The sequence below is a fragment of the Neopsephotus bourkii genome, unplaced genomic scaffold (assembly GCF_033783945.1).
Source record: "Neopsephotus bourkii isolate Nb327-2 ecotype Australia unplaced genomic scaffold, CSIRO-AGI_Nbou_v1 NB_952, whole genome shotgun sequence".
Classification (NCBI taxonomy): domain Eukaryota; kingdom Metazoa; phylum Chordata; class Aves; order Psittaciformes; family Psittacidae; genus Neopsephotus; species Neopsephotus bourkii.
In genome coordinates, this window is record NW_026901446.1 from 1 (window position 1) to 25,002 (window position 25,002).

The 25,002-nt window shown below is 37.6% G+C and overlaps 1 protein-coding gene across 1 annotated transcript in view; it reads left to right on the forward strand.

Moving 5' to 3' along the window:
• Positions 1-8,327: 8,327 nt before the first annotated feature.
• The window catches only part of LOC133215118 (ciliogenesis and planar polarity effector 1-like), a gene marked incomplete at its 5' end in the record, with an annotated part of 52,106 nt that continues 35,431 nt past the window's right edge, over positions 8,328-25,002 (forward strand). Inside the window, 12 exons of the mRNA XM_061358880.1 lie at positions 8,328-8,480; positions 9,764-10,521; positions 12,747-12,931; positions 14,510-14,590; positions 15,403-15,567; positions 16,235-16,408; positions 19,355-19,583; positions 19,816-19,949; positions 22,598-22,815; positions 23,097-23,261; positions 24,197-24,335; positions 24,749-24,858. Of these exons, the coding sequence (XP_061214864.1) occupies positions 8,328-8,480; positions 9,764-10,521; positions 12,747-12,931; positions 14,510-14,590; positions 15,403-15,567; positions 16,235-16,408; positions 19,355-19,583; positions 19,816-19,949; positions 22,598-22,815; positions 23,097-23,261; positions 24,197-24,335; positions 24,749-24,858 (2,511 nt within the window). The remainder of the gene's footprint in view (positions 8,481-9,763; positions 10,522-12,746; positions 12,932-14,509; positions 14,591-15,402; positions 15,568-16,234; positions 16,409-19,354; positions 19,584-19,815; positions 19,950-22,597; positions 22,816-23,096; positions 23,262-24,196; positions 24,336-24,748; positions 24,859-25,002) is intronic.

A 25,002-nucleotide genomic window follows, 5' to 3' on the forward strand; every position in this document is an offset into this window, starting at 1 on the left:
TCCTAACCTATTTTTGTCAAATTCCAACCCGGTTTAAGCCATTTTTTCCTTTCCTTACCCATTTTTGTCAATTTCCAACCTGTTTTAAGCCATATTTTTCCTTTTCTTACTAATACTTGCCCAATTAGTTCTGGTTTGCAGCCGTTTTTTTGCCATTTCTAACCCATTTTTGCCCATTTATAACCCACTTTAAGCCTTCTTTGGCCATTTCCAACCCATTTTTTCCCCGCTTCTAACCGGTCTCAAACCATTTTTGGCCATTTCTCACACTTTTTCTTCCTTTCTAAACTGTTTCAAGCCATTTTGGTCTACTTCTAAAGCATTTTTGCCCCTTTCTAACAAGTTTTAATCCTTTTTTGATTTCCTTTCCTAACCCATTTTTGTCAAATTCCAACACTTTTTAAGCCTTTATTTTCCCTTTTCTAAACTACTTTTGTCAATTCCTAAGCCATTTTAAGCCTTTCCTTTTCTAACCCATTCTTGTCAATTTCAACTCTTTTTTATCCAGTTTTTACATTTTCTAACCCGTTTTTTCATTGTCTAACCCCAATTATGCCATTTATTTCCTTTTCTAGCACGTTTTTGCCATTTCCATCCCTGTTTTGACCATTTGAAACTCACTTTAAGCCATTTTTTTGCCAGTTCATTTGTAGTTTTGCCAAGTTTCAACCACTTTTAAGCAGTTCTTTTTCCTTTTCTTACTAATTTTTGCGCATCTCTTTCTTGATTTCAGGCATTTTTGGCTATTTCTAACCCGTATTTGGCCATTTCTAAGTCGTTTTAAGCCTTTTTGCTTTCTTTTCCTAACCTATTTTTCTCAAATTCCATCCCGGTATAAGCCAATTTTCCTTTACTAACCCATTTTTGTCAATTTCCAACCTGTTTTAAGCCATATTTTTCTTTTTCTTACTAATGCTTGCCCAATTATTTTTGGTTTTCAGCCATTTTTTTGCCATTTCTAACCCATTTTTGTCCATTTATAACCCACTTTAAGCCTTCTTTGGCAATTTCCAACCCATTTTTTTCCCGCTTCTAACCGGTCTCAAACCACTTTTGGCCATTTCTGACGCTTTTCTTCCTTTCTAAACTGTTTCAAGCCATTTTGGTCTACTTCTAAAGCATTTTTGCCCCTTTCTAACAAGTTTTAAGCCGTTTTTGATTTCCTTTCCTAACCCATTTTTGTCAAATTCCAACGCTTTTTAAGCCTTTTTTTCCCCTTTTCTAAACCTTTTTTGTCAATTCCTAACCCATTTTAAGCCTTTCCTTTCATCCCTTTCCTGATTTCAGGCATTTTTGGCTATTTCTAGCCCATTTTTGGCCATTTCTAAGTCGGTTTTAGACTTTTTTGATTTCCTTTCCTAAACCATTTTTGTCAAATTCCAACGCGATTTAAGCCATTTTTTTCCTTTTCTAACCCATTCTTGTCAATTTCCAACCGTTTTTTAGCCATTTTTTGCTTTTTCTAACCCGTTTTTTCATTGTCTTACCCCAATTATGCCATTTATTTCCCTTTCTATCACGTTTTTGCCATTTCCATCCCTGTTTTGACCATTTGAAACTCACTTTAAGCCATTTTTTTGCCATTTCATTTGTAGTTTTGCCAAGTTTCAGCCACTTTTAAGCAGTTCTTTTTCCTTTTTCTTACTAATATTTGCGCAAGCAACTCTTTCCTGATTTCAGGCATTTTTGGCCATTTCTAATTCGTTTTAAGCCTTTTTGTTTTCTTTTCCTAACCTATTTTTGTCAAATTCCAACCCGGTTTAAGCCATTTTTTCCTTTCCTTACCCATTTTTGTCAATTTCCAACCTGTTTTAAGCCATATTTTTCCTTTTCTTACTAATACTTGCCCAATTAGTTCTGGTTTTCAGCCGTTTTTTTTGCCATTTCTAACCCATTTTTGCCCATTTATAACCCACTTTAAGCCTTCTTTGGCCATTTCCAACCCATTTTTTCCCCGCTTCTAACCGGTCTCAAACCATTTTTGGCCATTTCTGACACTTTTTCTTCCTTTCTAAACTGTTTCAAGCCATTTTGGTCTACTTCTAAAGCATTTTTGCCCCTTTCTAACAAGTTTTAATCCGTTTTTGATTTCCTTTCCTAACCCATTTTTGTCAAATTCCAACACTTTTTAAGCCTTTATTTTCCCTTTTCTAAACTACTTTTGTCAATTCCTAAGCCATTTTAAGCCTTTCCTTTTCTAACCCATTCTTGTCAATTTCAACTCTTTTTTATCCAGTTTTTACATTTTCTAACCCGTTTTTTCATTGTCTAACCCCAATTATGCCATTTATTTCCTTTTCTAGCACGTTTTTGCCATTTCCATCCCTGTTTTGACCATTTGAAACTCACTTTAAGCCATTTTTTTGCCATTTCATTTGTAGTTTTGCCAAGTTTCAACCACTTTTAAGCAGTTCTTTTTCCTTTTCTTACTAATGTTTGCGCATCTCTTTCTTGATTTCAGGCATTTTTGGCTATTTCTAACCCGTATTTGGCCATTTCTAAGTCGTTTTAAGCCTTTTTGCTTTCTTTTCCTAACCTATTTTTCTCAAATTCCATCCCGGTATAAGCCAATTTTCCTTTACTAACCCATTTTTGTCAATTTCCAACCTGTTTTAAGCCATATTTTTCTTTTTCTTACTAATGCTTGCCCAATTATTTTTGGTTTTCAGCCATTTTTTTGCCATTTCTAACCCATTTTTGTCCATTTATAACCCACTTTAAGCCTTCTTTGGCAATTTCCAACCCATTTTTTTCCCGCTTCTAACCGGTCTCAAACCACTTTTGGCCATTTCTGACGCTTTTCTTCCTTTCTAAACTGTTTCAAGCCATTTTGGTCTACTTCTAAAGCATTTTTGCCCCTTTCTAACAAGTTTTAAGCCGTTTTTGATTTCCTTTCCTAACCCATTTTTGTCAAATTCCAACACTTTTTAAGCCTTTTTTTCCCCTTTTCTAAACCACTTTTGTCAATTCCTAACCCATTTTAAGCCTTTCCTTTCCTTTCCTAACCCATTTTTGTCAATTTCCAACCCTTTTTTAGCCAGTTTTTACCTTTTCTAACCCCTTTTTTCATTGTCTAACCCCAATTATGCCATTTATTTCCTTTTCTAACCCGTTTTTTGAAATTTCTAACCCAGTTTGGACCATTTGAAGCTCACTTGAAGCCATTTTTGGCCACTTCATTTGTAGTTTTGCCAAGTTTCAACCACTTTTAAGCAGTTCTTTTTCCTTTTCTCACAAATTTTTGCGCATCCCTTTCCTGATTTCAGGCATTTTTGGCTATTTCTAGCCCATTTTTGGCCATTTCTAAGTCGGTTTTAGACTTTTTTGATTTCCTTTCCTAAACCATTTTTGTCAAATTCCAACGCGATTTAAGCCATTTTTTTCCTTTTCTAACCCATTCTTGTCAATTTCCAACCGTTTTTTAGCCATTTTTTACTTTTTCTAACCCGTTTTTTCATTGTCTTACCCCAATTATGCCATTTATTTCCCTTCTATCACGTTTTTGCCATTTCCATCCCTGTTTTGACCATTTGAAACTCACTTTAAGCCATTTTTTTGCCATTTCATTTGTAGTTTTGCCAAGTTTCAGCCACTTTTAAGCAGTTCTTTTTCCTTTTTCTTACTAATATTTGCGCAAGCAACTCTTTCCTGATTTCAGGCATTTTTGGCCATTTCTAAGTCGTTTTAAGCCTTTTTGTTTTCTTTTCCTAACCTATTTTTGTCAAATTCCAACCCGGTTTAAGCCATTTTTTCCTTTCCTTACCCATTTTTGTCAATTTCCAACCTGTTTTAAGCCATATTTTTCCTTTTCTTACTAATACTTGCCCAATTAGTTCTGGTTTGCAGCCGTTTTTTTGCCATTTCTAACCCATTTTTGCCCATTTATAACCCACTTTAAGCCTTCTTTGGCCATTTCCAACCCATTTTTTCCCCGCTTCTAACCGGTCTCAAACCATTTTTGGCCATTTCTCACACTTTTTCTTCCTTTCTAAACTGTTTCAAGCCATTTTGGTCTACTTCTAAAGCATTTTTGCCCCTTTCTAACAAGTTTTAATCCTTTTTTGATTTCCTTTCCTAACCCATTTTTGTCAAATTCCAACACTTTTTAAGCCTTTATTTTCCCTTTTCTAAACTACTTTTGTCAATTCCTAAGCCATTTTAAGCCTTTCCTTTTCTAACCCATTCTTGTCAATTTCAACTCTTTTTTATCCAGTTTTTACATTTTCTAACCCGTTTTTTCATTGTCTAACCCCAATTATGCCATTTATTTCCTTTTCTAGCACGTTTTTGCCATTTCCATCCCTGTTTTGACCATTTGAAACTCACTTTAAGCCATTTTTTTGCCAGTTCATTTGTAGTTTTGCCAAGTTTCAACCACTTTTAAGCAGTTCTTTTTCCTTTTCTTACTAATGTTTGCGCATCTCTTTCTTGATTTCAGGCATTTTTGGCTATTTCTAACCCGTATTTGGCCATTTCTAAGTCGTTTTAAGCCTTTTTGCTTTCTTTTCCTAACCTATTTTTCTCAAATTCCATCCCGGTATAAGCCAATTTTCCTTTACTAACCCATTTTTGTCAATTTCCAACCTGTTTTAAGCCATATTTTTCTTTTTCTTACTAATGCTTGCCCAATTATTTTTGGTTTTCAGCCATTTTTTTGCCATTTCTAACCCATTTTTGTCCATTTATAACCCACTTTAAGCCTTCTTTGGCAATTTCCAACCCATTTTTTTCCCGCTTCTAACCGGTCTCAAACCACTTTTGGCCATTTCTGACGCTTTTTTTCCTTTTTAAACTGTTTCAAGCCATTTTGGTCTACTTCTAAAGCATTTTGCCCCTTTCTAACAAGTTTTAATCCTTTTTTGATTTCCTTTCCTAACCCATTTTTGTCAAATTCCAACACTTTTTAAGCCTTTATTTTCCCTTTTCTAAACTACTTTTGTCAATTCCTAAGCCATTTTAAGCCTTTCCTTTTCTAACCCATTCTTGTCAATTTCAACTCTTTTTTATCCAGTTTTTACATTTTCTAACCCTTTTTTTCATTGTCTAACCCCAATTATGCCATTTATTTCCTTTTCTAGCACGTTTTTGCCATTTCCATCCCTGTTTTGACCATTTGAAACTCACTTTAAGCCATTTTTTTGTCATTTCATTTGTAGTTTTGCCAAGTTTCAACCACTTTTAAGCAGTTCTTTTTCCTTTTCTTACTAATTTTTGCACATCTCTTTCTTGATTTCAGGCATTTTTGGCTATTTCTAACCCATATTTGGCCATTTCTAAGTCGTTTTAAGCCTTTTTGCTTTCTTTTCCTAACCTATTTTTCTCAAATTCCATCCCGGTATAAGCCAATTTTCCTTTCCTAACCCATTTTTGTCAATTTCCAACCTGTTTTAAGCCATATTTTTCTTTTTTCTTACTAATGCTTGCCCAATTATTTTTGGTTTTCAGCCATTTTTTTGCCATTTCTAACCCATTTTTTGGTCTACTTCTAAAGCATTTTTGCCCCTTTCTAACAAGTTTTAAGCCGTTTTTGATTTCCTTTCCTAACCAATTTTTGTCAAATTCCAACACTTTTTAAGCCTTTTTTTCCCCTTTTCTAAACCACTTTTGTCAATTCCTAACCCATTTTAAGCCTTTCCTTTCCTTTCCTAACCCATTTTTGTCAATTTCCAACCCTTTTTTAGCCAGTTTTTACCTTTTCTAACCCCTTTTTTCATTGTCTAACCCCAATTATGCCATTTATTTCCTTTTCTAACCCGTTTTTTGAAATTTCTAACCCAGTTTGGACCATTTGAAGCTCACTTGAAGCCATTTTTGGCCACTTCATTTGTAGTTTTGCCAAGTTTCAACCACTTTTAAGCAGTTCTTTTTCCTTTTCTCACAAATTTTTGCGCATCCCTTTCCTGATTTCAGGCATTTTTGGCTATTTCTAGCCCATTTTTGGCCATTTCTAAGTCGGTTTTAGACTTTTTTGATTTCCTTTCCTAAACCATTTTTGTCAAATTCCAACGCGATTTAAGCCATTTTTTTCCTTTTCTAACCCATTCTTGTCAATTTCCAACCGTTTTTTAGCCATTTTTTACTTTTTCTAACCCGTTTTTTCATTGTCTTACCCCAATTATGCCATTTATTTCCCTTTCTATCACGTTTTTGCCATTTCCATCCCTGTTTTGACCATTTGAAACTCACTTTAAGCCATTTTTTTGCCATTTCATTTGTAGTTTTGCCAAGTTTCAGCCACTTTTAAGCAGTTCTTTTTCCTTTTTCTTACTAATATTTGCGCAAGCAACTCTTTCCTGATTTCAGGCATTTTTGGCCATTTCTAAGTCGTTTTAAGCCTTTTTGTTTTCTTTTACTTGTCTTCCACACGATTGAGGAACCTCCTGGAGTGCTTGTGCTAGGCCGTACAGTCCCTCCAACAGATATCAGGGTGGTTGAGGTCCCCCATGAGAACAAGTGCCTGCACGCATGAGGTTGCTCCTGTCTGTCTGCTGAGAGCTTCATCCACAGTCCTCTTGATCATGCGGTCTGTAACAGATCCCCACAGTAATGTCTCCCATCGCTGTTCTCCCTTTAACCCTGATGCGCAAACTCTCTGTTGATTGCTCGCCTCTCCCCAGACTGAGTTCCATACTCTCCAGTCTGTCCCCAACATAAATAGGAATTCCCCCTCCCCATTTGCTGGGCCTGTCTTTTCTAAAGAGTCTGTAACCTTCCCTTCCAACACTCCAGTCATAGGAGCCATCCCACCATGTTTCTGTGATGCCTGTTATATCATACCCCCGTAGATGTGCACACATCTCTAATTCCTCTTGTTTGTTCACCGTGCTATGGGTGTTTGTATAGAGGCATCTGAGCCGAGCTCCTAATGAAGCCAACTCATTGGCTGGAGCAGCTGGAATATCTCTACATTGCTCCAAGCATTTATTGTAGGTGTTGGTAACTGACTGGTTGCATTGGGATGGAATGATACTCCCCTCCCCCAACACATCTAGCTTAAAGCTTCCTTGACCAGTCTAGTAAGCCTCCTAACCAAACTACTCTTCAAGCAGCAGCTTCACCAGCCTCCAGTAGACCTGGCCTACAAACTTAGTTCCTGTGTTCAAGACACCCAAACCCCTGACTATGGCACCACCCTTCTAACCATTTGTTAACCTAGGCAATCCTAGCCTTTTTAGGGTTCTCCCCTGTATCCTGGAGAATTGATGAAAAGACAGGCTGAGCTCCAGAGCCCCTAACCACTTATCCCAAGGCTCTATAGTCCTTCTCTATGTTCTCCAGAGTCCTTCGTGTTCTGCAGAGTCCTTCATTATGTTCTCCGTAATACTTTGATATTTTTATGCACTTTTATGTACTTTGATATTTGTATGAATTCCTTTTATTTATAGAGTTCTTTTGAGAATAGTGTTGATCTGGGAAACAATGAATACACGTCTTTTTCCTGAAATTTTATTCCTTTCTTTGTATGTTTAAGTTAAATGTAGTAAAGCAGTCAGTGTTACCTGTCACTAAATGTTCTTTGTGTAATGGTAAAGGAAGATGGTTTTTCTGTATCTATAAAGTTCGTTCAGATCACTCACAGGTATTATGCTACTCTGACTAACTTACCCTTTCAGAATGATTCAGAAAGGATTTTATAAAACTTTTCTTATATTACGCTGCTGCTGTTTTAGTGTCATCAGCAACAGTCCCAATGGTGCTCTTTGCATGCATCTACTAGGTCCTTAGCTGAGGTTGTAAATTAGAGCTTGCTTAAAGCATTTGTTTTTTATTCTGTCTCTTCAAGTTGATCTATATTTGAGAGACGGGAAGCCTTTGGAAAAAGAGGTCCTGCAACTGTTGACAACCACATAAGATCTGATAGATGCCAAATTCAAATTATTTTCATTTGCTGATGGAATACAACTTCTCTTCCTATTCAGTTTGTATTTCTGGTTTTTGGAGAAGGGAGTTAATGATAGCGTTCATGTATAAGCTAGAAGAGCAGGCAAACGTTTGACAACTTGAAAAGACATGTTACTAGTAAGAAGGCAAGAAAGTCCTACATACTGGCAAAATTTGTAAGATCATTTCAGTGATCAAGAAAGCAGATTCTTGCAGCATGCAGGAGAGTAAAGTTGTCTGGTGTTGAGAAAATTCTGCCTTCCTGAAGCAAGGTCAGACAGTTTATCTGTGCAACATATGCCTGCTGATCTGTTCTCTCTTTCTGTCTGGGACTTTTAAACTGAAGCTTTTTATAGAGGAAACCAATTTCCTTGTATTGTGTAGGAAGTATCTGGTTTGATCTTGCTAGAGACAGGTAATATGTTTTATGATGTTGTTTCTTTTAGTCTAAAGGGAGACTGCTGTGTTTACGATCATTGTTGTCGTTAAAAGCTAGTCTTTTGAAACATGCTCAAAACCAAAGTTCCATCTTTTCCACCATTCCGAAATTCCTTGAAGAGGACACAGCAGAAATGAAAGAGAAAACCATGGATTTACTGGTACTTAATAGCATTTTTTCCACTTAAAGCTATGCAGATGATATGATTTGATTTTAAATTATTCAAAATGTAAAAGATTTTTTGTTGTTGTTTTTTCAAATATATTTTTTCTTACTAGGTATATTTGAGCTAATTCAGTATTGGTTAAAATGCTCATCTTTTTAAAGAGATATGGTTATTTTTCTCAACTGAAACTTGTTTTTTTTCCTTTCCAAACATAATTTCTCATAGCAGTGTTTTAAGTTTTTGAAACGTGTACTAATCTACTTGTACATGAGTTTATTGTTTCATACTTTTAACTTTATAATAAGATGTAACATTACAGCACTAAGTATACTCAGGCTCTAAAGTATAATAACAACAACAGTATTACTATCCTTAGTAAATAAAATATTAAGCCTGAATTTTTAGATGGTTCTTCCATTAGTTTCAAAATTTCATAGAATTATAGAATGATCTGGGTTGGAAAGGACCTTAAGATTATCTAGTTCCCACCCCCTGCCATGGGCAGGGGCACCTCACACTAGATCATTTCGCTCAAGGCTCTGTCCAGCCTGACCTTGAACACCACCAGGGATGCAGCATTCTCAGCTTCCTTGGACAACCTGTTCCAGTGCCTCACCACACTCACAGTAAAGAACTTCTTCCTTATATCCAACCGAAATCTCCCCTGTTAAAGTTTAAAGCCATTACCCCTTGTCATATCACTATAGTCCCTGATGAAGAGCATCTCTCCAGCATCCTTGTTGGCCCCCTTCAGATACTCGAAGGGTGCTGTGAGGTCTCCACACAGCCTTTTCCAGGCTGAACAGCCCCAGCTTTCCCCTTTCTGGCTTCTGTGATCAAAGTCATTGTGCAGCCTTTCCCAGCGCTTTTTCTTGCTTTCAGGTTTTGATTTGTTTGGTGACATTTCTGAGGTTTCGTTGAATGGATTTTATATCTTACCGGTATCTAGCAAAAACTGTTCCTCATGGTCTGTGCTTAATAAAAGGCAGGGTTTCACTTCCTGGTATAAAAACTACTGCTGTGTTTGTAATTTTGTTGTTACTGTTAGGTAATTTAATTTATTTCTGCACAGCTATTCCAAATAGCCACATTTAGTTCTAGATCTAGATGAAACTGCTGTGAATGAATTCAGCATGTTAATATATATAATAAATATAATAAAAATTATATTTGTGGGACTGACTAGTGGTGATGCGTGTGAACTGTGCTTGCTCTCAGTAGGCTTGAATTAAACTGTTGTTTGTTTTCGTTTTGTTTTGTTTTTTTGTCTGATTTAGGATTATGAAGAAGAATCGGATGATGAAAAGCAGTTTTGCAATAGCCCTTCCAGCTTCTATAGCCAAAGAATCCATTCATTCATTAGTAAAGCTGATCAAGGCCGCTTAGAATTTGCATCAGTGTTTGATACAATCCATGCAAAAGACAATACTGAAGAGAAAGATAAGTTATCAGTGGAACTGTATTCCATTCAGAAAAACCTTCTTGCTGCATGGCAGACAGGGATTTCAAAAAATGTCGAAGAGAAAGATAAGATGCTGAACTACATAGTGAATTGCATTATCCATTTTTTCAACATTCTTCAGTTTGTCAAATGCTCTCTGCTAAACCAGGATGCATCTTTAAAAAAGTCTGCAGAGAATACTCACTGGATATATTGTGTCCTAAAATATTTTCAGCAGTTTTTAACAATCTTATGCTGGCATTCAAGAGCCAGTCCAATTGAGCATGTGGCAAAGCTGACACTACAAACTTTAAAACTGCTGCTTATGCAGCAACAAGATCAGTTCTCAAAAAACCTTCTGGCATGTTTCTGTCTTTTGAAAATGGTTTCTCACACTTTGAGTAATGTGTGCGTACTACAGCATGAGAAATTTTTTTCATCTCCTCATGGTAATAGTCTCATAGAACTTGACTCCCTCACTGTGCCTGTTTTCCTAGCTCTTGATGAGAGTACTACTCAGCAATTCAGCTCACTGAAATCTCTGCTTAGAGAGCCTCCTCAAGCAGTAAACCATGACGCAAAAACAGAAAAAAGGTATGAATGATCTTTACGTGGGGAAAAAAATGCACAGGACAAGCAGGTGGTCCAGCCCAGGCAGCACGACTTTGTAAAAGGCACATCCTGCTTGACTAACCTTGTCACCTTCTGTGACAAGGTGGACCATTTAGTGGATGAGAGAAAGGCTGTGGATGTTGTGTACCCAGACCTCAGTAAAGCCTCTGACAGCGTTTCTCACAGCATTCTGGAGAAGCTGGCTGCTCGTGGCTTGGATGTGTGTACAGTTCGCCAGGGAAAAGACTGGCTTTGTGACCGAGCCCAAAGAGTGGTGGTGAATGGTGTCACATCTAGTTCGTGACTGGTCACTAGTGTCCCTCTGGACTCAGGATTGGGGCCAGTTCTGCATATTATTTTTATCAGTGATCTGGACAAGGAGATCGAGTGCACCACCTCAGTAAGTCTGTGGGCGACACACCACGTACCTGCTGCAGAGTAGGAAGGCTCTAGAGACTGACCTGGACTGATTGCATCAATGGGCCAAGATCAGTTGTATGAGGCTCAGCAAAGATCAGTGCTGGGTCCTGCACTTGGGCCACAACAATGCCATGCAGCACAACAGGCTTGGGGAAGAGTGGGTGGAAAGCTGCTCGGCAGAAAAGGACTTGAGGGTGCTGATTGACAGAGCTCAACTGTGCCCAGGCAGCCAAGAAGGCCACTGTTATCTTGGTCTGTATCAGCAAATGTGGCAGCAGGGCCAGGGTGGTGATCATCCCCCTGCACAGGCACTGGTGAGGCTGCACCTTGCATCCTGTGTTCAGTTCTGGGCCCCTCACTGCAAGAGAGACATTGAGGTGCTGTTGCAGGTCCAGAGGAGTGCAACAAAGCTGGTGAAGGGTCTGGAGCACAAGTGTGATGAGGAACAGCTGAGGGAATTGGGCTTGTTTTGTGTGGAGAAGTGCTCAGGGGACCTTATGCTCTCTCCAGCTACCTGAAAGGAGATTGAGTGATGTGAGGGTTTGTGTTTTCTCCAAGTGGCAAGTGATAGGACAAGAGGTAACAGCCACAAGCTGCACCAGGGAAGGTTTAGATTGGGTATTATGAAACATTTCTCCATGGGAAGGGTTGTCAAGCACTGAAACATGCTTCTCAGGGAAGTGGTAGAGTCACCATCTCTGGAGGTATTTAAAGACATGTACTTAGGGACATGGTTTAGTTTCCACTTGATGATGGATATGGAGTCCTGGAGCAAAAATAAAAACCCCACTCTGTGGAAACTTTATTAAAACAGTGGAGATATTTGTTCTTTGCAGAGACATAAAATTGAAAGAAACTTAAACTGAAGTGTGCTATCCAACTATTTGGAAAATACGTTAGTATCACTGGTGTTGTTTTTCTGCTTCAGAACTCAGATTACTCCAAGTGTGTTAACATAGGAGCAAGCTGTTCCTTCCCAGAGATTGAGAATCTAAGAAGATTGAGAACCTTGAGAACCTAAATTGTGAGAAGAAACTCACAAGTTTAATCTTACTGCAATAACATTTATTTCTTTAATAAGCTTAAAATACTGTTCTCACTGCAAATTTGCTAGGCAAATTTCAGTGTTCTCTGAGAAGATAATCCACACTTTAGATTAATTGAGCTTCAGGTACTGAGCACTGTGAATTTGATTAAGTATGTGTGTATAAATAATGAAAGCAGTAATGCTAGAGAAGAAGCTGCAGATGCGTTGCAGTTTTGTGTGAGCTTTTTCAAGTCCCTGGCAATGTGTATTTGCTTGTATTGGTAAGCTTATTACATATCAGAGCTGGTACATCTTAATAGCATTGTGCTGGGCATCAAGGACTTGTGAGCCCTAAAAACATGCTCTGCAGTTTTTTGTTTCCCTGTCTTTGTTTTTCTGTGTTATGCTTTCATTGTATTTCTAATCAGTCTTGTTTGTAAAGACACTGATGTGTGTTTTGAGGTTTATCTAGGTTATTTAATTTCCACACATTTTAGATAGCAGGGGGGTATTTGTGGGTGTGTTTCAGTGCTTGGCATAGATTGCTGCTTTTATGCAGCTTCAGGAGAATCAATGTTTGTTGGTCAAAATACAGAAACTGAGGCAGAAAGTGTTTAGTTTTTTTCCCCCTCATTGAAATCAAGAAAGTTGTTGCTAGCATAAAATAAAATCTAGTTTTGAGATACATAATGAAGAACATAAGAAAATAAAAAAAAATTTGTAAGTAACTGTTAATTTTTGATGATTTTCTTAACTACAGGTTGATTGTTCTATGGCAATTATTGTATAAGAAAGTGGTTTGGTATCAGGTGCAGCTGAAGACAAAAGTAAACAAGAATGTAGAAGAAGAGTCTGTTGCCTCATTGCTTTTATGTCATATACAAGCCACCCTCCAGTCTTCAGGCGTGACCTTAGAACAACATCTGAAGATTAATTCTGTACCTGGTTAGTACTTTGGAAAGAACTACAGGTATTAGGTAGTTGCATGGGTAACTGAATAATAGGAAAATTAGGTCAAACTTAAGGACAGTCAACAACCACCAGATTTAAGAAAAGTTATGAGTAGGACTTTTCTTAACATTCTGATTGAAACTCTCTCTCTGTACTTCATGTCCTAATACATCTGTGGATTGTATCATAATCTTGAGCAGAGTAAGAAGACTGTAGTGACTTTAGTTTGCTTTGAATAATGTCCTAGAGAATCTGAACACAGGATCTGAATTCTGATCTCTTGCACTGTGTTATTTCCTCTGAAGTAGATGGGCAGTACAGTGTGTCTCTTACTGAATTTCTGTGCAGAAGCCCTGTTCACGTTGTGTGATCACCACTGGCATGAGCATGTCGTGTATGTAAATGTAGTCAGTCTCAACTAAGCATCTAATTTAGCATAACAATGTACTAGACTTAATCCAGTATCTTTATTTTGCAGATGGTGTATGGTTGTAGCCTAATTTCCTACACTTAACTGTCCTATGCTCTGTCTTGCTTTCCCCTTCGACCCTAATAAGCCTAGCTTCCTATTCATGTCTCCCACAGAAATTGTTTCTTCTCCATATTCTTGATCTCTCTCTCTCTCTCTCTCTCTATTAAACGTTATTTTTATCTTCTCTTTCTATGTCACTCCATACATTAGCTGATTTGTGTCTCTTTCATTCATCCTAACAATACACGGAGCTTTCTATCCATTTGTTCTGTTCTTTGTTTACATTGTTTGCCAAATAGGTACAGTATGGTTTATGGATGAGCTAGAGTAACAGACACGCTGATGGGCCAGTCAGTACCTCCACTGGCTAGCTGCTAATAAGCAGGATAGAGTGGGAAATTTGTCCTTGGCTTTTCTTCTGCAGTAGTGCTGTCTGGTTTGGTTTGGTTGTCGGGTTGGGTATTTCTTTTTTCCCCTTTACTCTTTTACAGTTACCTTTCTGTCAAAGTATTCAGGAATTGACCAATGTATTAAAAATCAGAATAAGTATAGAAGTGGAGAGATACACGTTTCATTTCTCTAATTGTTAACAGTCCTCAGATCTGTTGTTCGAAAGTGCTTCTACGCTGAAAAAGAGTGCATGTATTCAACTTGCTAAATAATTTTATAACTACTTTTTATAATGAAAAAATATCTTCCATATCATAGGGAAAATGAAAGCATAAGATTTTCCATATAAACTATTATAAACTATTGCAGGTGTTGAATGCCGAAGTTTGTAAGTATAGTTAATGTTTATAACCTTGTTTAATCTAAACAAACAAACTTAATTACTGAAAGCCATGTAGGAGTGATTATAACATCTTTTTTTTTTTTTTCCCATAGTGATTTAGCAATTAAATGATAGGCAGGGGAGGGGCATTGAAAGTCAGCTTCATTCAGATGTTCAACACAGACTTAGCTCTGACAACAGAAATTTGCTGGAGACTCACATATTTCATTGTGCTTTTCATAAATCTGTGATACTGAGGTAAATGCATGTGTGTTTGTACATGTAAAACTAACTGTGTAGCACTTTTGTTATATATGTGACTTTGTAGGTGAGGAGAAGTTCCTTTTAGGCTCATACAGAGAATCTCTGGACATTTGGAAAAGATCTCTTTGTGAAATCAAGGGTAAAGGTAAGGGATACATTCTTTTTTGGCCCTGGAGGTGTTAAGTTGTAGAATCACTTTATATAGTTATTTATGGGTCTCTGCCCTTCAAAAAAAAGGGGACAAGACACATAAATGATGCATATGTATGAAATTAAGCTGGGATTTAAATATAGACAAGACAAAACATAGGCCTGATTGTTCCCTGGTAAAATTCCGTGCATTTCTGTTTTCTTACGATTATGAAGTATGTGGTACAGAAAATCTCTAAATATACCTCTGAGCAAGAAGGAGACAATGAAAAGCAGATGACAAAAATCAACTCCCTTAGGAGCTGTAAAAAAGTTGGTCTTTAGTGTTCAGGGAGAAACAAGATAATTTATAGCAGGAGTTGATTTAGGAGGGGATTTGAAACAGATATTCCAGAGTGTATTCCCATACATCATGAGAAATGCTTTTTGCTGGTTAGTATAATGAAGAAGGAGTAACTCATGCAGAATTTAGGATACTGGAAGCATGGTGGATGTTTAAGCAATTTCATTGTGGTTTAGGCATTCCTTCTTTGGAGATTAGGCTCTCAAGCTCACCTGGAACAATTATAACCTGTATTGTTTGAAAACTGCCAAATATCCAGAAGCAAAACTTGCGGATGAGCATTAACTCGCTAGTAACTTAGAGACTGTAGAAGGATCCTGTCTCTGAAAGTAGCTGGTGCTCATTGCTATTTCTCAGAGTATATATTTACATAGATTTGTTTCTGGAGAGGGAGGAAGTTGTATTTTCAAACCTGCTGTGTCTGTCTTCATGTTTTTTTTTTTTTTTTTTCTGTTTTAATGCAGGGGGAAAAGGAATATGTTTTCTTCAGAGTAGATATTATCTTGCAATATTATTTTGCCACCTGTACCAGTATAACCTGTGTGAGGCTCAGGGACTCTGTGATCATCTGGTAGGAGAGATTCTGAGGCGATCACAGCTGACAGTGGGTCAGATGGAAAAATTTTCTGGTATGTTTATATTGCATAAAAGTGTGATAAGGTATGTTGATAATGTTTGAATGATCTAGTATCTAGTTTCTGTGCCATCATAGCCATGTTTGGCAGCACACTTTTCTCTTTATACTGGAATGAAGTCTGTTTTCAGTGACTTTAAAGATCTTTTTCTGATTCTCAGATATTCTGTCAGCTGCCCTTATAGTGTTTAGACAACTTTTAATTGTGTAACTAACAGTGAAATCATGGCCCATTAAATGATCTTAGATTTAAATGTGCTCAAGGAAAGACTTTGGATAAGAAAAATAAGGATTAAATAGTCTGATTTCATTTTATATTGATTTAACATTTTTCTTACGATAAAACGTGATAGATTGGTCACCAGTCCTGAATTGACGGTTGATGTGTTTCGTTTTCTTTTGCAGGTGCTTGTATATTTTCTTTTCTCTGCTGAGTCAGAGTATGATACCTATATTTCAAAATCTAAAGATTTTTGACTCAGCACTGATCTAAATTTAGGTACTAGAAGGCCAGCTCTCGTCATTAACAACATAGTATAGAAGTCTTATAATATTAATCATAACGTGTAATTAGCTTTTTTAAGTCCTGAAAGCTTGTCAAGAAGCATTCAAAATTAAAATATTTTCCATAATGTTTTAATCTGATGTCTGTTTTTTTTTAGATACCAAGTATTTTCAGCATGAACTATGGACTATAACAGATGTTCATACTGAAACTGCTATGGCTGTGATTCGGTCCATGGCACGATTCATGGCTGCTTATTTTACAAATCAGCTGCTCTATATCTTTCCCCCACACAATGTAGACATCCTGCGTCCGCTTCACATCAAGCAAGGTATTTTCTCTAAAAGAGTTTGACTTGCTGTGCTTAACCCTTTTTTTTTTTTTTCTTTTCATGTATATCAGTGCTGTCTGTTATGTTTTAACTTGGTGATTTATTTCACCACCATTCATTGTAAATTTTTGGTGAGGAGTGTGTGTGCCTCTGTATGGTATTAATGTTTTGCAGCTCCTCATTATTGAAAATATTTTTGGTTACACACATCAAACTATTATGTCATCCATAGAATGGAATAATAGAATCATTTAGGTTGGAAAAACTTTTAAGAACATGAAGTCCGAGTGTTAACCTAGCACTGACAAGTCCACCACTAAACCTTGTTCAGATCATTAATGACAGTAAACAGAACTGGCCCCAGTACTGAGCCCTGGGGAACATCAGTTGTGACCAGCCACCAGCTTCATTTACCACCACTCTCTGGGCTCAGCTGTCCAGCTTTTTTTTTTTACCCACTGAACCATACACCCATCCAAGCCATGAGCAGCCAATTTCTCCAAGAAAATGCTGTGAGAAACGCTGTCAGAGGCTTTACTGAGGTCTGGGTACACAACATCCACAGCCTTTCTCTCATCCAGTAAATGGTTCACCTTGTCATAGAAGGTGATGCAGTTAGTCAAGCAGGACATGCCTTTTATAAAGCCATGCTGCCTAAGCCAGATCACCTGCTTGTCTTGTACATGCCATGTGATCGCACTCCAGACATGCTCCATAACCTTTCCTGGCACCAAGGTGAGAGTAACAAACCTATAATTCCCTGGATCCTCCTTCCACCCCTTCTTTGTAGATGGGTGTCACATTTGGTAACCACCAATCAACTGGGACCTCTGCAGTTAGCCAGGACTGTAGATATGTGTTGGAAAGTGGCTCAGTGAACATTACACCAGCTCTCTCAGTATCCATTGTGGATCCAGTCCATCTCCGGAGACTTTTGTGTGCCAAAGTGGTGGAGCAGCTGGCTAGCCTTTTTCTTTTGAATTATGGGGCCTTAATTCTGGTCCCCATCCCTGTCTCCTAGCTCAGGTGTCTGGGTATGCTGAGAACAATTGGTCTTACTATTAAAGACTGAGTCAAAGAAGGCTTCAAGTACTTCAGTGTTTGTCACTGTTCTCCACTGCAGAAGAAAGGATGGAGATTGTCCTTTGTGCTCCTTATTTATATAGACATTTTTTATTGCTTTTTACAGCAGTAGCCAGAGTAAGTTCTGGTTGGGCTTTGGCCCTTCTGATTTTCTCCATGCATAACCTCATGACATCCCTGTAGTCCTCCAGAGTTTGCTGCCCCTTTTTCCAAAGGTCATCAACTCTTTTTTTTACTGAGTTCCAGTCAGAGCTCTCTGTCCAGACAGGCTGGTTTTCTCCCCTGTTGGCTCATCTTTCAGCATATGTGATGGCCTGCGCCTTCATCTTTAAGAATATTCAATCTTCCTGGAGACTTTTGTCCTTCAGAGCTGCCTCTCAATATATAGACTTACGTTTTTTTTTTCTTAGAGTTCATGAGTTTGTTGTTCTTTTTCATTCTTTTTGTTTGTTTGTTTTTTTCCTAACGCTTTGAGGTTAGTGATCTGGATTTGATATTCAGGTAAAAGGATAATTTAGGTTTTTTGCCTAAATTAACATTAGAATTTGTGGTTCATGCACTACTTTTGCCTGAAGTTGTGGCTCTGACTGACTGATCCAAAAGTGAGAGAAAAGCAGTGCTTTACGAATAGTTGAATTGGATTCATGATACAGTGTGACGCAAACTGAAGAGCCAGAGGAAAGTGGTTTTTGGAAGCCAGAATGCTTCAGACACCATATCATCAGACCACGTGGGAATGTCAACTTAGTTTCTTGTTGAACCCAAGTACTATGTGTTGCTTTTAGGTCCTGTTTTTCAGCATTTTTTTGAGAATTAGTATTCATCACAGTGGGTAGTGTATCTGTTTTCTGCAAGAGATTCTGTTTTAAAGACTTCCCTTTTTAGGAAATTTTTAGTTTCAGAGTTAATTTTCAAAGTAATTTAATGTCCACAGGAATGAAGAGTTAGTTGGAAGTATTGTAAGTACTCTAGTAGTCTAATGCCAGCTATTTCTCTACTGTATTAACTTATTTTGATTGATTAGATTTTCTGCAGTATTCATGCATTTGAATACATGAACTATTTATAACATTTCTGTACTACAGCATGCACTAGTATGTATGTCTTCATGGTCTTTTAGATGTTTTAATCAGACAGTTTTCCAGATAAAACATAGAAAATGTGACCTTGATTCTAATACTTGCATTTGTCAAAGATCCATGTACATGGTGAGACAGTCTTAGAAAAATTGTGTTGCTTAAGTTCAGTTAGTGTGAATAAAATTGTCAGTGCATGAACAGTAAACAGAAACTGTAAGAGAAGCAAGTAACTCCTTAGAGTTAATGTTGGTCAGCACCTCTCCAGGAAACCCAGAACGTAAAGCCTTAGAAAACAAATCTAAACCTCAAGAAACAAGGAGATACTAAATTTGTCTTGAGTTCGTCTTGACACACTCTCTTAAAATCATGTACTATTCTTTCTTAAAAATGTATTGTAACTTTTTGTCTTCTGCAGTAAGCAGCGCTTGGAAAACTCAGCATTGGCATTTATGTCAAGTGTACTGTCTGAAATATCCTGAGCATGTGGTAGCATACTTGCAAATGTTCCATCAGTGTGATTAAATCTTTAAAGTAAGAAATAACCCACGGGTTTTGCACCTGTTTGAATATCCCACGTTATTAAGCAGCCTACTTTGACCTCACTGTTGTATAGCAGAGCTGCATCTCCCTGCTGCAGATAAACCCTTTAGTGTGTGCCTCTAATAAAGAGCAGATGTGCACTGCAGCAACTCCAAAAGCAGTGTGAACATATGAATTCTAGATAGTTCATCTGATAGCATGCACATGTATTTAATCTTTAAAATGTGGTGTTTTTTTGTCACAGACATATCTCCTCGTATTATTCCACTGCAACACTGTTTGGTTACCAGAGCTGTCAGGGAACAGAAACTTTCATCTGTGTGGACAGCTGAATATGCTCTTGATTTGTTCTTTATTGGTGGACTTATTCCAGAGGCTGTGTGGTTAACACACAGACTTGGGGACTGGAAACTCTCTGTTTCAATTGGAATGGCCTACCAGCTGTATTGTCAGAACTCTGATGAATTCTCAAGGTAAATTTGTGCTTCGGATTTAGTACACTGTATCTTTTTATCTATGTTATTTGATGAAGTTTATTGTAACAAGGCATATCCTTTGCATCAAAAGTTCATATTCCCAGACTCAAGTAGGATCTAGCATGTTAAGATTAGTTATTTTATCTTAGATTTATCTGATTCAACAGACCTTCATTAGATTATCTATGGGTTTATCTTTGTTATTAATGAGGTTTTTTTATACTTTCAGACTGAAAAACAGAGAGTGTCACCTGCCATTAAGCTTATCACCAATACAGACTTTTCAGGAAAAGTTACAGTATTTGTTAGGACAGCCACTTACTTCTGAAACATCAGGATGTCTTAAATATGAGCAGTTTACAGGTACATAAAAGTATAAATAGGTGTGTTTATTTTTCATGTTATTTCACTGCATATACTGTGTTATACACTGTCTTAAAAAGAAATAATTACCTTGTCTTTTCCAGTGTGTGTCTTACTGTTACAATGTATTAAAATACTTCAGTTTTATAGGCATTATGGTTTTGGCTTTCATAATTCAAAAAATGGACTGTATTATCAATCTTACCTTCTTTGTGCATATCACCCAAAACCTTATTTGACTGGTCTTAGTATTATCTTCAGTTTGGAAGAAAACCAAAGTTTCATTAAAACGAAACAAAAAAATGCCCTGAAGCAAATGTAAGCATATAAACAGTATGGAAAGTATCATTATACTTAAAATTTATTACATGATGGTGTTTAATTTTTTCCTTTCTTTTCTGTTAAATTTTTTCTCATAGCCTGACAGCTCCATTCATGCAGGTCCAACAGGCAGCAAAACCCAGAATGTATTCCCAGTAGGCACACACACAGACATAATATGCTGTACCTGTATACAGGTAGCTACACAGATCAGCACCTGCAGACATGTTCAACACTTACACAAACAGCACCAAAAATCCCATCCCATTTCCCTCTCTTGCTAGTCAGAATGAAGGTCTGTATATAGATATCTAAATGTACAATGTGGATCTGTCCAGTAGCTAGGCTTAGAACTGGTGGCTGAGTCTCCCAAGTTGCTGGTGTCTGCACGTATGCCCCACCCCCACTGCATTTCCTGGTACAGACCTTTTCACAAATACCTTCCTCTCCACACGCACATACTGTCTACTCACCCGCACAGTAGATGGCCTTGAATATACAGTCCACCTAGTAGCTGGGTCTGTAGTCCTCAGTCTTTCCACGTGCCTCGCTCTTGCAGACACACATACCTATGTGCATACTGTCTTTCTGGCATGTGTTCACAACCTACTTGGTCCCTCTAGTATCCAGATTCCCTTTTCTTGCCCTTGGGGACATATAGTCACACAAGCTGAGCTCCCCATCATCTCTGGCAGTTGGCCAGGTCTTCACTGGTCCCTCTATTCACTGCCAGCTCCTATGGTCTGTCTTGCATGAGCGAGATGCACACACCCCTAGGTCCTAGGGCACTTCACTTGGTCTGAATTGATACTTGATAGCACTCGTGCAGTCACTTAACATAGCCTCACTTTCTTTGGTTGCTGGTGCTATGGATATGTGGGTACTCTGACCTGCGGTCCCACTCCACTTGCAGGCATTTGATTTTACCTAACTCCAGTCTGCAGATCCCAGATACACAGGGTTTTTGATCTATGGTCTCACTCCAGTTGCTGGCACTTAAAAGTCCTCCACATGGACACACAGAATAGAAAACCCTTCACCCAAGAAAACAGACATATGCTAACAGGGGCTGGTGGAAGAAAGTGAGGCTGCCACAGCTCCATACCATATCTTTGGTTTCTATCTTAAAGATCCCATAATGAGCCTTTTACAATCCCAGAAAACTCTTACCCTGCATTCTCTGCATGTCGTACCCTTCTTGACAGTGAATCCCCTCAAGACAAAAAGTCCTGAAGGGAGACATTCCCATTGTCTCTTCTTGATGGGTTTCATACCTGGACACAGGGGATGATGTCTTTCCTGGGAAGATCTTGGACAGGGTGTCCATTTGTCCGAGTACTTAATTTGCTGTTGTACATCTCTGGGCTTGTGGAGATGAGCCTTTTATAAGCTGATTTTTCTACTGTGAGTGGGTGGGTCTAGGTGTTATTCAGGTTCCTGCTATTGTCTTCTGCTCCTTTGTATGTGTGTATATAATCTTTTTATCATATAACCTAACTTAATACCTTACAGCTGTAATTCCATCAGCTAGCTAGATCAACCTGTCCTTGTTTACATTTTACAGAAATCATACTGGCATGATCTCTATTCCTTACCCTTTTTTGTGTGTGCATGTTTGGAAAAACCACATTCCAAGTTGCTGTCAGGAGGTGGATGTTAATCAATCTTTGCAGTGTTTCGGATATGGCTTAAACTCTTCTTTTGTGCCAATTTCCAAAGTTTTTATTTCAAACAGAAACACATACATCCATGTTATATATAATACTCTTTAAATATGATAGGTAATGAAAAGATTTAGTAGCACATATTTTATAACAAGCAGAAGGAATGGAAATGAAAGTAGAACAGTATAGAATTATGTGAATTTCAGGGTCCAATTAATGAATAATTTCAGCATTCTCCTATTTCTAGGAGATGAGGAAAAAATTTAATAATATGTAAAAGAGATCAAACAAATACATTGGCCTTTCCCTGATAATCATGCTTACTGATAAAAAGTGTTGGTTTTATTAATAATTATAAATAGTATTCCCAGTTTATGCCTGCTTGGCGAGAAAGATTTGCCAGAATTTTATGCCAAGCAGATACATGGCTGGAAAGTTAGATTTGCTACCTAGAAAGGCAGTATCTTTCCCCTTAACATGGCAGAAGCAAAAATTAATAATACTGTTTTGAAACATAAGAGATCTTATCCTAAAGCAAATAGAGGTGTTGTACACGTTGTAAGATGTGAATGCGAATTCTGAAAATGTAGCTTTGTAATTTCAGAATGAAAACCATGTATTGAGACAATTGACTTAGTGTTTTCTGTGCTTAATATTTTACAGATCCCCTTGAAGAGGAAGATGCAGGTGTTCTTTATAGTTCCATACAGGAACTACTTAAAGCAGCTGCTATGGCAGATACTGATATTCTCTCAGAGACATTTCAGCTTTTGATGGATTCTGCCAAGGAACTTAGCAGAAAATTGTATGGTTTAGTTCCAGATGGGCTTTATCTTCCAGCACCACCACTGTACTGTCCTCAGCCAGCTTCTCTCAGTGAAGTAAGCATGCATGATGGAAGTTTCTTGGGTCTTCCAGGGTTCTAAATGTATTTATGAAATAATTGTGATCTTTATTCTAGTTCCTTTTAGCTCATTTTTCATCTGCTTTTTCCATGGGTATTCATTTACTTAACCAGAACTGGAGTGACTCTGTGTTTTTTCCATAAAGGATCTAAATGGAAATACTCTTGGAGCAGACAGAGCCTTTGGGTTAGGTTCTTACTGTGTATGTCCTTTCTGATTTTGGGTCTTGTTTTTGTCTTGGAATTCGTATTTTTCAGGAGGACGGCAATGACATTCTTCTAAAAATTGAGAGAGAAAGTCGTCAGAAAGTGTCAGGAATTCTTCAGCGAATAATCTTGCTCTTCCGGGCTGCTCATTGTTCCTGCCCTGCAGCACAGTGGTATATCACAAAACTGCAGTGGGCAAGAAAAGTTATGCAAAAAGTAAGCATTTAACTTGGTTTTTATAACTTGATTACCAGTCAGAAATGTTACTGACAAGCTTCCAATTGCATTGGAGAAGCATTGAGTCCCATCCGGACTTTGATATTATGGTTTTTTACATGTAGTCTTCTAGTGTTACAGTTCCTGTTAAGTTCTTTCAGGAAACCAGAGTTCACTTAGTGTGGAATATGTAACAGAGAAGGTGATACTCACTTCAGCAGGTCACGTGGTCAATCCTTGTGCACAGAGCATGGGATTGTAAGGTCTCGTTCTACTCATGCGTTTTGTTTGCACAGAACCATACTTGGATATACTGATTAAAATTTAAATTTTATGTAAACTCTGGCTTTTCTTAGGTCATTGTTACACAGCTACTTAAAAGAATGTTGGCTTCCTACAGAAGGGGGTGTGTGTGACTGCCTTCCCTCAGCTCCCCTGCACCAGTGTTCATGTAGTGATACAGATCAGGAACTGGCCTGACTGACAAGTATTTCCTTCTGTTTGCTCATTGGATGATTACATGCTTAATGTTGGCACAGAGAGGTGATCAGAAGTACCAGCTGAAACAAGAGGGAAAACTAGTCTGCCTTGGTTGACAGCAGCTTGGGCTGTGTTGGATTAAACTTGTTTTCCTAATCATGATCTCAGTTACTCTTACATTTTGTTGCTCTTGTATTCCATAGTAATCATGAGTATCATGAGTACTGTGCAAACAGAAGTACTTGTGCCATAGCTCATACTAAATATATTTCCTTAAGATGAGTTTTCAGAATACTGATTGGAAGAAAATTGAAAGCAAGCATGAGGGAATTTTACTGATCTTGGCAGTATTCTGCTAATAACTGAAAGGCTGCATGCTTAATAGTGATACACAAAATCTTAACTGATCTTTATTTCAGTTTTGATTATTTATTTATTTTTTTTGATATGTGTAGATTCGAACGAAAGGATCTCTTCATTCACTGAGTCCATTCCCAGAGACTTTGCTTCGTTACTGCAATTTCCACACTGTTTTCTATAGAACTACAACTTCTGGAGACCATCAGTTTGATGATACTACATGCAAAATTTTAGGTCTGTATACAACAAAACAGAATAATTTAGAACTGAAAAAAAAGCGCACAAGAATGAGAATTTACGGATGCAAAAAACTCTTTGAGTTTTTTGAGAGTACACTCCCCTGAGAGTACTGCCATGTGTACAGAAACATGTTCTATTTCCAGGTTTTATGTTAGTTATCAAAACTTCTAATCTTAAAGTTGCTGTTAAGGATTGTTGTGTGTGTTAGGGATCTGACAGATGTGAAGGAACATGAACACTAAGTGGAACTAAAAAACTCTAGCTGGAGAGCATTATTAAAAACTCAAGAGTGAGTAATTTTTTTCTTGAACTTACGTTAATGTCAGTTACTTCTAGCTAAAAATCTCAAGCTGTTTTATTTAGTTCATTTAAATAGAATCTCACCACATTGCATGTTTGTGTTGTAGGTTGGTTCAGAGAGCTGTGTGCATTGTGCTGGATGTTTCATGTTCGTGAAAGATTATCTGACAACTGTAGGCGGTACCAAACTGCAAGGGAAAATATTTACAATCACAAGGTAATTACATTGCTAGTATATTAAAGATACAGTTTTAATTGCATAAAGCTATAAGAAGAATTTTAAAGGTCTGCTGTATATTTCTGTGAGAACTGTTATTAGCATAGTAGGACAATATTAGTGCTGCAACGGGCAGTAGTTGAT